The 12,434-nt window shown below is 47.0% G+C and overlaps 1 protein-coding gene across 3 annotated transcripts in view; it reads left to right on the forward strand.

The window, feature by feature from the left end:
- Positions 1-11,757: 11,757 nt before the first annotated feature.
- The window catches only part of LOC135528982 (arf-GAP with GTPase, ANK repeat and PH domain-containing protein 1), a 126,765-nt gene continuing 126,088 nt past the window's right edge, over positions 11,758-12,434 (forward strand). For all 3 annotated transcript variants that reach the window (XM_064957947.1, XM_064957949.1, XM_064957948.1), the window contains exons 1-2: positions 11,758-11,896; positions 12,282-12,416. In XM_064957947.1, coding sequence (XP_064814019.1) covers positions 11,842-11,896; positions 12,282-12,416 — 190 coding nt within the window. In that variant the 5' untranslated portion in view covers positions 11,758-11,841. The remainder of the gene's footprint in view (positions 11,897-12,281; positions 12,417-12,434) is intronic.

Here is a 12,434-nt window from a genome sequence, read left to right on the forward strand (position 1 = left end):
TATCCACAAAGTCACTCTTCATAGCTGGTGGCTTGAGTCTGTGCATGCCGGTGGCAGGCTAGGGAATATCCACAAAGTCACTCTTCATAGCTGCTGGCTTGAGTCTCTGCATGCCGGTGGCAGGCTAGGGAATATCCACAAAGTCACTCTACATAGCTGGTGGCTTGAGTCTCTGCATGCTGGTGGCAGGCTAGGGAATATCCACAAAGTCACTCTGCATAGCTGCTGGTGCCTTGAGTCTCTGCATGCTGTTGGCAGTCTAGGGAATATCCACAAAGTCACTCTTCATAGCTGCTGGCTTGAGTCTCTGCATGCCGGTGGCAGGCTAGGGAATATCCACAAAGTCACTCTTCATAGCTGGTGGATTGAGTCTGTGCATGCGGTGGCAGGCTAGGGAATATCCACAAAGTCACTCTACATAGCTGGTGGCTTGAGTCTGTGCATGCCGGTGGCAGGCTAGGGAATATCCACAAAGTCACTCTTCATAGCTGGTGGCTTGAGTCTGTGCATGCCGGTGGCAGGCTAGGGAATATCCACAAAGTCACTCTACATAGCTGGTGGCTTGAGTCTGTGCATGCCGGTGGCAGGCTAGGGAATATCCACAAAGTCACTCTACATAGCTGCTGGCTTGAGTCTCTGCATGCCGGTGGCAGGCTAGGGAATATCCACAAAGTCACTCTTCATAGCTGCTGGCTTGAGTCTCTGCATGCCGGTGGCAGGCTAGGGAATATCCACAAAGTCACTCTTCATAGCTGGTGCCTTGAGTCTCTGCATGCCGGTGGCAGGCTAGGGAATATCCACAAAGAAAAATGTCAACAACTCAACGGGTGTTTTTCGCTTCTTTGCCTCTTGATTATAACAGTCAGCTGCCAAGAGCAACACAATCCAGCATTTGAAGGCAGAATGTGTTTTAGCGAAGTCAAAACGACAAGCCTTAGGTCTTTGATCCTGGCAAATTCTTGGCACCGCCGCCCATCGAGGAAGTGTTTCCACCCAAAAGAACTCTGTCTCTTTGATATCATTGTTCCATGACCAATGGCCTAACAAAAATAGAAAATCCCTGCTTGATCACACACACGCTGTCTTAACCACCATCTAAAAATGGATGCTCCCAAGACGGTGCCCAATTCTCCTGGAAATGGATTGAGTTGTAGGCTGCTGTAGTTGCTCCCACGGCCTAGTAACCACCGAACCACACAGAGCCGCCAACCAGGCCTATTCTTAGTGTGTAGACTGGAGAGGGAACGGCAGCTCGTACTGACTGCTGTGGTGGTCTCTCTCAGGTCCTCTCAGACACACAGCGTATGAATGGACACATGATAGGTTATAGAACACCAACCCAAACACAGCTGGCTGTTGTCACAACGTTCTCACAACGTCAACACAATGTGCTGGCTGCCATGTTAACACAACGTAAGGGCCCAATGTAGATAGCATGAAGCAGGATAGTTGTGTGTGAGGTTATGGTAGGTCATGTGACACCAGACAGCTTCAGATGTGCTTATAGCTACTAGGATCTGATTAAAGACCTGCTCTTCTACCACCCACTGACTGGCCAGGGGTGATGTGCGATTGTGACATTCTGTGTGATAACCCTACTGCACTCTCCCTCCCCCTCTCCTCTCACAGCTCTAGGCTGTACACTCAACCTGGGATGCTTGGTCTTCTCTCTGTCTCTCTCTCTGTCTCTCTGTCTCTGTCTGTCTCTGTCTGTCTCTGTCTGTCTCTGTCTGTCTCTGTCTGTCTCTGTCTGTCTCTGTCTGTCTCTGTCTGTCTGTCTGTCTGTCTCTGTCTGTCTGTCTGTCTGTCTCTGTCTCTGTCTGTCTCTGTCTGTCTGTCTCTGTCTCTGTCTGTCTGTCTGTCTGTCTCTGTCTGTGTCTGTCTGTCTCTGTCTGTCTCTGTCTGTCTGTCTGTCTCTGTCTGTCTCTGTCTGTCTGTTTCTGTCTGTCTGTCTGTCTGTTTCTGTCTGTCTGTCTCTCTCTGTCTCTCTCTCTCTCTGTCTCTCTCTGTCTCTCTCTGTCTCTCTCTGTCTCTGTCTGTCTCTGTCTGTCTCTGTCTGTCTCTCTCTGTCTCTCTCTGTCTCTCTCTGTCTCTCTCTGTCTCTCTCTGTCTGTCTGTCTGTCTGTCTGTCTGTCTCTCTGTCTCTCTGTCTCTGTCTCTGTCTGTCTGTCTGTGTGTGTGTTTAATTTGAACTGAGAATAAAACTTGCCTGCACCTTGGATTTTCTTTTATTTCCTCTCTTTGTTCTTGTCTGCATTTGTAACTAGCTGACGTGGATGCAGGTAACTATCCTCTTCTCTCATTCTGTCTGTGGCCCTTGTGGAATGTTTTCCTCTCTGCTCTCGGGTCTTACCATTTCACAGTAGCAGCTTGATAATAGGTCAGGTTGCCCGTAATCATTCCAGATATCACCACAACAATGCATTCTGTAGCTAAAGTGCTACTCTGAATGGCCACAAGCCAGGTATTTCCCACTTAGACAATCTAGTGTGACAGTCAAGCGAGCATCTAGATGATGAACCTGAGGCTGATCAAGTTGCTGCTGTGCTAACATTTAGCTTGTAGCTTCACGTAGCTAACACTCTCCTTTTCACTCTGTCACTGTGTCTGTTGTTTCATTTGTGGAGCCACAACTCACCCCTTCTCTATGTCACACACACACACATTACACACACACTGAGCAGCTGACTCAGCAGAGAGCCCAGCCACAAAGCTGCACCAAGGGGATTGGTACTTTAATACAACAGAAAACACAACAACACAGCACACTACCTCCAATGGGACGGCAGGTACCTAGTGGTTAGAGTGTAGGGACGGTAGGTAGCCTAGTGGTTAGAGTGTAGGGACGGTAGGTAGCCTAGTGGTTAGAGCGTTGGACTAGTAACCAGCAAGTAGCCTAGTGGTTTGAGCGTTGGCCTAGTAACCAGCAGGTAGCCGAGTGGTTAGAGCGTTGGACTAGTAACCAGCAGGTAGCCTAGTGGTTAGAGCGTTGGACTAGTAACCAGCAGGTAGCCTAGTGGTTAGAGGGTTGGACTCGTAACCAGCAGGTAGCCTAGTGGTTCGAGCATTGGACTAGTAACCAGCAGGTAGCCTAGTGGTTAGCAGGTAGTTGGACTAGTAACCAGCAGGTAGCCTAGTGGTTCGAGTGTTGGACAGTAACCAGCAGGTAGCCTAGTGGTTAGAGCGTTGGGTAACCAGCAGGTAGCCTAGTGGTTAGAGCGTTGGACTAGTAACCAGCAGGTAGCCTAGTGGTTAGAGCGTTGGACTAGTAACCAGCAGGTAGCAGTGGTTTAGCCTAGTGGTTAGTGGTTAGAGCGTTGGACTAGTAACCAGCAGGTAGCCTAGTGGTTAGAGCGTTGGACTAGTAACCAGCAGGTAGCCTAGTGGTTAGAGCGTTGAACCAGTAACCAGCAGGTAGCCTAGTGGTTTGAGCGTTGGACTAGTAACCAGCAGGTAGCCTAGTGGTTAGACCATTGGACTAGTAACCAGCAGGTAGCCTAGTGGTTAGAGCATTGGACTAGTAACCAGCAGGTAGCCTAGTGGTTTGAGCATTGGACTAGTAACCAGCAGGTAGCCTAGTGGTTTGAGCGTTGGACTAGTAACCAGCAGATAGCCTAGTGGTTTGAGTGTTGGACTAGTAACCAGCAGGTAGCCTAGTGGTTAGAGCGTTGAACCAGTAACCAGCAGGTAGCCTAGTGGTTAGACCATTGGACTAGTAACCAGCAAGTAGCCTAGTGGTTAGAGCATTGGACTAGTAACCAGCAGGTAGCCTAGTGGTTTGAGCATTGGACTAGTAACCAGCAGATAGCCTAGTGGTTTGAGTGTTGGACTAGTAACCAGCAGGTAGCCTAGTGGTTAGAGCGTTGGACTAGTAACCAGCAGGTAGCCTAGTGGTTAGAGTGTTGGGCTAGTAACCAGCAGGTAGCCTAGTGGTTAGAGTGTTGGACTAGTAACCAGCAGGTAGCCTAGTGGTTTGAGCATTGGACTAGTAACCAGCAGGTAGCCTAGTGGTTAGAGCGTTGGACGGCAGGTAGCCTAGTGGTTAGAGTGTTGGACTAGTAACCAGCAGGTAGCCTAGTGGTTAGAGCGTTGGACTAGTAACCAGCAGGTAGCCTAGTGGTTAGAGCGTTGGACTAGTAACCAGCAGGTAGCCTAGTGGTTAGAGTGTTGGACTAGTAACCAGCAGGTAGCCTAGTGGTTAGACCATGGGGACTAGTAACCAGCAGGTAGCCTAGTGGTTAGAGTGTTGGACTAGTAACCAGCAGGTAGCCTAGTGGTTAGAGCGTTGGACTAGTAACCAGCAGGTAGCCTAGTGGTTAGAGCCGTTGGACTAGTAACCAGCAGGTAGCCTAGTGGTTAGAGTGTTGGACTAGTAACCAGCAGGTAGCCTAGTGGTTAGAGCGTTGGACTAGTGACCAGCAGGTAGCCTAGTGGTTAGAGCGTTGGACTAGTAACCAGCAGGTAGCCTAGTGGTTAGAGCGTTGGCCTAGTAACCAGCAGGTAGCCTAGTGGTTAGAGTGTTGGTCTAGTAACCAGCAGGTAGCCTAGTGGTTAGAGAGTTGGACTAGTAACCAGCAGGTAGCCTAGTGGTTAGAGTGTTGGACTAGTAACCAGCAGGTAGCCTAGTGGTTAGAGTGTTGGACTAGTAACCAGCAGGTAGCCTAGTGGTTAGAGCGTTGGGACGGCAGGTAGCCTAGTGGTTAGAGCGTTGGCCTAGTAACCAGCAGGTAGCCTAGTGGTTAGAGCGTTGGACTAGTAACCAGCAGGTAGCCTAGTGGTTAGAGTGTTGGGCCAGTAACTGAAATGTTGCTAGATGGGATCCCCGAGCTGACAAGGTAAAAATCAGTCTTTCTGACCCTGAACAAGGCAGTTAACCCACTGTTCCCCTGCAGGCTGTCATTAAAAATAAGAATTAGTTCTTCACTGACCTGCCTAGTTAAATAAAGGTTAAAGAAATGTAATATATATATCTATATAAAATGAGGATTTTCTCTGCATACAAATATGAGGGTGTGTGTATTTTGGTGTATATGCATATTTATTATTAGGAATTTTGCACACATTTTCTTATTTTTCCTGCATGAATGGACTCCACTTGGAGCTGCTTGGAGAGCGGAGAGGCCCTCTCTCTTCAAGAGGTCCTCGCCAGAGCGCTCAAAATACCCACCATGCTTCAGTCTATAACCGGACTGTGCCCCCGCCACCTCTTTCCTCCCCCATGCCCCACCCAGCCCTTCGCCAATCTCCCCCCTGAGCAGATTGGAGTGGGCTTCCTTCCATAGCCCCGCAGCTGGAAAAAGAGCTGGAAAAATACTTTGGGGAAAGCTGCTGCTGTGTGGTGCTGGCTGACTGACTGACCCATGGCCTAGCCTCTTCCTGTTGTTCCCCTGACACACACACACACACACACAGCCAGTTAACACACACAGCCAGTTAACCATGTCATTATGGGTTCCCTGCCTGGCCTGGCTCACATTCCAACCCCCAAACACCACAGATATGGTTAGCAGTGGCTCACACACTTAAGACCTGAGCTGTATTAGATGGTATTTTTGACAGTAAAACGCTGTGGAAGTTGACAGGTTGCTTATCACTTTATTTGTAAACATTTTTTGTGTGTAAAAGTGTGCTTCATGCCATGCACACTAAGTTCCCTATAGCTTGGGGATGCAATGTCTTGCTGTACAGTGTGTACAAACCACTCTACAGTGTGTTGGTGTTTCTACTTTAAGGGGTGCTAGACTGATGGTCAGTCTCTTTAACCAGGGAGTAAAACCCTGTGTTGTTGTCCCCCTGTGGGTCGAGGGAGTCAGACACGGTTTTGCAGAAGGTTGATGATGATGATGATGACTCCAAGGTTAGGTCTCAGTGTGCAACACGTTCTGCACAGTGTCTTCAGTCTGTCCCGGGCCTGGCCCCCTTCCCTCTCTACATCTCTTCATCTCTTTACATCTCCCTCTCCCTTCATCTCTCTCTACATCTCCCTCTCTCTCTTCATCTCTCTACATCTCCCCCTCTCTCTTCATCTCTCTACATCCCCCTCTCTCTACATCTCCCTCTCTCCCTTCATCTCTCCATCTCTCTCTCCCTCTACATCTCCATCTCCCTTCATCTCTCTCCCCATCTCTCATCTCTCTCTCTTCATCTCTCTCTTTCCCTCTCTTCACCTCTCTTCACCTCTCTCTTCATCTCCCTCTCCAACTTCCTCTCCATCTCTTTCTCTCCATCTCTCTCTTTCTCTTCATCTCCCTCTCTCTTCATCTCTCTCCCTCTCTCTTCATCCCTCTCTCTTCATCTATCTCTCTCTTCATCTCTCTCTCTCTTCATCTCTCTCTTTCTCTCTCTTCATCTCTCTCTCTCCATCTCTCCATCTCTCCATCTCTCCATCTCTCCATCTCCATCTCTCTCTCTCTCATCTCTCTCCTCTCTCTCTCTCATCTCTCTCTCCTCTCTCTCTCTCTCTCTCTCTCTCTCCTCTCATCTCTCTCTCTCTCATCTCTCTCTCTCTCTCTCTCTCCATCTCTCTCTCTCTCTCATCTCTCTCTCTCCTCTCTCTCTCTCTCCATCTCTCTCTCTCTCTCATCTCTCTCTCTCATCTCTCTCTCTCATCTCTCTCTCTCTCCATCTCTCTCTCCATCTCTCATCTCTCTCTCATCTCTCTCTCTCTCTCTCTCTCTCTCTCCATCTCTCTCTCTCTCCATCTCTCTCTCTCTCTCTCTTCATCTTTCTCCATCTCTCTCCATCTCTCTCTCTGTCTCTCTCCCTCTCTCTCTCTTCATCTCTCTCTCTCTTCATCTCTCTCTCTCTCTCTCTCATCTCTTCATCTCTCTCTTCATCTCTCTCTCATCTCTCTCTCTCTTCATCTCTCTCTCTCTCTCCCTCTCTTCTCTCTCTCCCTCTCTTCATCTCCCTCTCTTCATCCCTCTCCCTCTCTCTTCTCTCTTCATCTCCCTATCCCTCTCTCTTCATCCCCCCCCCCAGTGCAGGCAGATCGTCAGATGTCAGTAATGCTGTGCTACATGACACTACTCCCAGAGGTCTTAGTACCCCTGGTTGGGGGGACCATAGGCTGGCTACATGACACTCCAATAGGCTGGCTCCCCTAGGCTGGCTCCCCTAGGCTGGCTAGGCTGGCTCCCCTAGGCTGGCTCCCCAAGGCTGGCTCCCCAAGGCTGGCTCCCCAAGGCTGGCTCCCCTAGGATGGCTCCCCAAGGCTGGCTCCCCTAGGCTGGCTCCCCAAGGCTGGCTCCCCAAGGCTGGCTTCCCTAGGCTGGCTCCCCAAGGCTGGCTTCCCTAGGATGGCACCCCAAGGCTGCTTAAGCCCCGGGACAGGAACGTACTTTACCACTCCCCCCCCTTGGTCACGGCCCATACCCTCTGACCTTTCCATCTGAGGCCAAGGTTCATAGGTTAGCCTCAGAGCATCGAGGCCAGAGAAGAGTTGAAGGTCATATTGTGAGAGAACATCATTCTAACAGGTCTCACAGATGAAACATGTTTTTCTGAGGAATGACCTGTTGGGACACACACACACACACACACACCGCTGTCATCTCTGTGTGTGGTTTACCTGTACAGCAGCATTCCTCTCATTCTCCTGTGGGAAGTCATTATCACCATCTAGTCCTAGACGGCTGACATCCTCAGTGTGTGTGTGTCTTTCCATTGATCATGTCTCCTTCTCACTACCATTACCTCATCAAAACATTTTTACTACGCATTTATAACATCATCAACAGTTAGTTGAATTCACTCTCGCTGCTCTAACTCTATATAGCTATCCTGCTGAGATATCAACAGATGAAATGTGACATTGGACTGAAAGCTATGTGAGTTTAGTTATACTGTGGTTACTCATGTAGTATTTGATCCGTCTCCATGTTAGTCCCTCTCCTCTCTCTCATGCTATGTGTTGTTCCTGCAGGGGGCGTTTTAAGAAGGAGATAGTGGTGGACGGACAGAGCAACCTACTGCTCATCAGAGATGAAGGGGGCCCCCCAGAGGCTCAGGTTGGTATTACAGCTGTATTAACATGTACAGGGTTGCCAGTACACAGATTAAACAGACTTAGACTGAGAGTAACACTTCACTTTAATGGACATTCTCTTTTGATCACCCTTTTTAATCCAGAACTAGTTTTATTCAAATAAAATTGTATTGGTCACATGTACATGGTGAGCAGATGTTAATGCGAGTGTAGTGAAATGCTTGTGCTTCTAGTTCCGACAATGCAGTAATAACCAATGAGTAATCTAACCTAACAATTTCACAACAACTACCTTATACACATGTATAAAGGGATGAAGAATATGTACATAAAAATATATGAATGAGTGATGGTACATAACGGCATAGGCAAGATGCAGTAGATGGTATCGAGTACAGTATATACATATGAGATGAGCAATGTAGGGTATGTAAACATTATATTAAGTGGCATTGTTTAAAGTGGCTAGTGATCCATGTATTACATAAAGATGCAGTAGATGATATAGAGTACAGTATATACAGTGCCTTGCGAAAGTATTCGGCCCCCTTGAACTTTGCGACCTTTTGCCACATTTCAGGCTTCAAACATAAAGATATAAAACTGTATTTTTTGTGAAGAATCAACAACAAGTGGGACACAATCATGAAGTGGAACGACATTTATTGGTTATTTCAAACTTTTTTAACAAATCAAAAATGGAACAGTTCTGTGCCGCAAACTCTCTCCAGAAGTTCAAGGAGGGAGGATCTCTGAATGATCCAATGTTGACCTAAATGACTAATGATGATAAATACAATCCACCTGTGTGTAATCAAGTCTTTGTATAAATGCACCTGCACTGTGATAGTTTCAGAGGTCCGTTAAAAGCGCAGAGAGCATCATGAAGAACAAGGAACACACCAGGCAGGTCCGAGATACTGTTGTGAAGAAGTTTAAAGCCGGATTTGGATACAAAAAGATTTCCCAAGCTTTAAACATCCCAAGGAGCACTGTGCAAGCGATAATATTGAAATGGAAGGAGTATCAGACCACTGCAAATCTATCAAGACCTGGCCGTCCCTCTAAACTTTCAGCTCATACAAGGAGAAGACTGATCAGAGATGCAGCCAAGAGGCCCATGATCACTCTGGATGAACTGCAGAGATCTACAGCTGAGGTGGGAGACTCTGTCCATAGGACAACAATCAGTCGTATATTGCACAAATCTGGCCTTTATGGAAGAGTGGCAAGAAGAAAGCTATTTCTTAAAAATATCCATGAAAAGTGTCGTTTAAAGTTTGCCACAAGCCACCTGTGAGACACACCAAACATGTGGAAGAAGGTGCTCTGGTCAGATGAAACCAAAATTGAACTTTTTGGCAACAATGCAAAATGTTATGTTTGGCGTAAAAGCAACACAGCTCATCACCCTGACCACACCATCCCCACTGTCAAACATGGTGGTGGCAGCATCATGGTTTGGGCCTGCTTTTCTTCAGCAGGGACAGGGAAGATGGTTAAAATTGATGGGAAGATGGATGGAGCCAAATACAGCACCATTCTGGAAGAAAACCTGATGGAGTCTGCAAAAGACCTGAGACTGGGACGGAGATTTGTCTTCCAACAAGACAATGATCCAAAACATAAAGCAAAATCTACAATGGAATGGTTCAAAAATAAACATATCCAGGTGTTAGAATGGCCAAGTCAAAGTCCAGACCTGAATCCAATCGAGAATCTATGGAAAGAACTGAAAACTGCTGTTCACAAATGCTCTCCATCCAACCTCACTGAGCTCGAGCTGTTTTGCAAGGAGGAATGGGAAAACATTTTAGTCTCTCGATGTGCAAAACTGATAGAGACATACCCCAAGCGACTTACAGCTGTAATCGCAGCAAAAGGTGGCGCTACAAAGTATTAACTTAAGGGGGCTGAATAATTTTGCACGCCCAATTTTTCCATTTTTGATTTGTTAAAAAAGTTGGAAATATCCAATAAATGTCATTCCACTTCATGATTGTGTCCCACTTGTTGTTGATTATTCACAAAAAAATACAGTTTTATATCTTTATGTTTGAAGCCTGAAATGTGGCAAAAGGTCGCAAAGTTCAAGGGGGCCGAATACTTTCGCAAGGCACTGTACGTATACATATGAGATGGGTAATGTAGGGTATGTAAACATTATATTAAGTGGCCTTGTTTAAAGTGGCTAGTGATCCATGTATTACATAAAGATGCAGTAGATGATAGAGTACAGTATATACATATGAGATGGGTAATGTCGGGTATGTAAACATTATATTAAGTGGCATTGTTTAAAGTGGCTAGTGATACATTTATTACATCCGTTTTTCCATTATTAAAGTGGCTGGAGATTTGAGTCAGTATGTTGGCAGCAGCCACTCAATGTTAGTGGTGGCTGTTTAACAGTCTGATGGCCTTGAGATAGAAGCTGTTTTTCAGTCTCTCGGTCCCTGCTTTGATGCACCTGTACTGACCTCGCCTTCTGGATGATAGCGAGGGGAACAGGCAGTGGCTCGGGTGGTTGTTGTCCTTGATGATCTTTTTGGCCTTCCTGTGACATCGGGTGGTGTAGGTGTCCTGGAGGGCAGGTAGTTTTCTCCCGGTGATGCGTTGTGCAGACCTCACTACCCTCTGGAGAGCCCTGCGGTTGTGGGCGGAGCAGCTGTCGTACCAGGCGGTGATACAGCCCAACAGGATGCTCTCGATTGTGCATCTGTAGAAGTTTGTGAGTGCTTTTGGTGACAAGCAGAATTTCTTCAGCCTCCTGAGGTTGAAGAGGCGCTGCTGCGCCTTCTTCACGATGCTGTCTGTGTGAGTGGACCATTTCAGTTTGTCCGTGATGTGTACGCCGAGGAACTTACAACTTTCTACCCTCTCCACTACTGTCCTGTCAATGTAGATAGGGGGCTGCTCCCTCTGCTGTTTCCTGAAGTCCACAATCATCTCCTTAGTTTTGTTGACGTTGAGTGTGAGGTTATTTTCCTGATAACACACTCCGAGGGCCCTCACCACACATGCAGTCTGAACTATTAACCCTAGTTAAAACTACAATCCTTATTTGAAACAATATCAAAGCGTAACCCCGCCCCTGTTTTGGTAAAAAGCTGAGGGGTGGAGCTGGAGAAATGTTATCACTCAACTTCATAGACCGTGAAACAAGCTAGTATTTAGGTTTCTGATGGGCTACAACAGCTGAACTAAGCTCATGAGGCAAGTTATATTCTTCAAGAATCAATGGGTATATATGTCTACCTACCTACCCACCCACCACACACACACACACACACACACACACACACACACACACACACACACACACCCATATATATATATCATTAATTTAGAAGTCCAAAAATAGATGTAGCAACTAAGGATTCTAGCTTTAACCTTTACTGTCCTTTTCTCTTTCTCACATCATTCTGTTCTCTCCCCTTTCTCACATCATTCTGTTCTCTCCCCTTTCTCACATCATTCTGTTCTCTCCCCTTTCTCACATCATTCTGTTCTCTCCTCTTTCTCACATCATTCTGTCACATCATTCTGTTCCTCCCCTTTCTCACATCATTCTGTTCTCATCATTCTGTTCTTTCTTTCACATCATTCTGTTCTCTCCTCTTTCTCATCATCATCATTCTGTTCTCTCCCTTTCTCACATCATTCTGTTCTTTCTCACATCATTCTGTTCTCTCCTCTTTCTCACATCATTCTGTTCTCTCCCCTTTCTCACTTTCACCCCTCTCTCTTCCTCTGTCTCTCTCCAGTTTGCCCTGTGGGTGGATGCAGTGATATTTGTGTTCAGTCTGGAGGATGAGATCAGTTTCCAGACAGTCTACCATTACTACAGCCGCATGGCTAACTACCGAAACACTGCTGAGGTACCTCTGGTGTTGGTGGGGACGCAAGGTGAGACACACACACTGGCACGCAGAGACGTACACACACACACACACACGCGCGCGCGCACACTGGCACACACACACACACACTGGCACGCAGAGACACACACACATATAGTTCTATAAACAGTTCTATACACGTTCTATAAACAGTTCTATACACGTTCTATAAACATAGTTCTATATACATTCTATAAACATAGTTCTATAAACATAGTTCTATAAACATAGTTCTATATACGTTCTTGCATCTTTTCTCCAGCTGTCTGAAACACCTTCCTTGGAGTGTCACTGCCACCTAACGCCTGTTTGTAATTACTACAATAAGACATGCACTTCCTCTCTATCAGCACTAGAGGGCGCCACATGCTTGACTATTTCTGTGATTGCAGATGCTATCAGCTCAGCCAATCCCCGGGTCATCGATGACACGCGAGCACGCAAGCTGTCCAATGACCTGAAGCGCTGCACCTACTATGAGACGTGTGCCACCTACGGCCTCAATGTGGAACGGGTCTTCCAGGACGGTAAGTCTACTCCACCAG

Source organism: Oncorhynchus masou, unplaced genomic scaffold, assembly GCF_036934945.1.
Source record: "Oncorhynchus masou masou isolate Uvic2021 unplaced genomic scaffold, UVic_Omas_1.1 unplaced_scaffold_1068, whole genome shotgun sequence".
Taxonomy (NCBI): domain Eukaryota; kingdom Metazoa; phylum Chordata; class Actinopteri; order Salmoniformes; family Salmonidae; genus Oncorhynchus; species Oncorhynchus masou.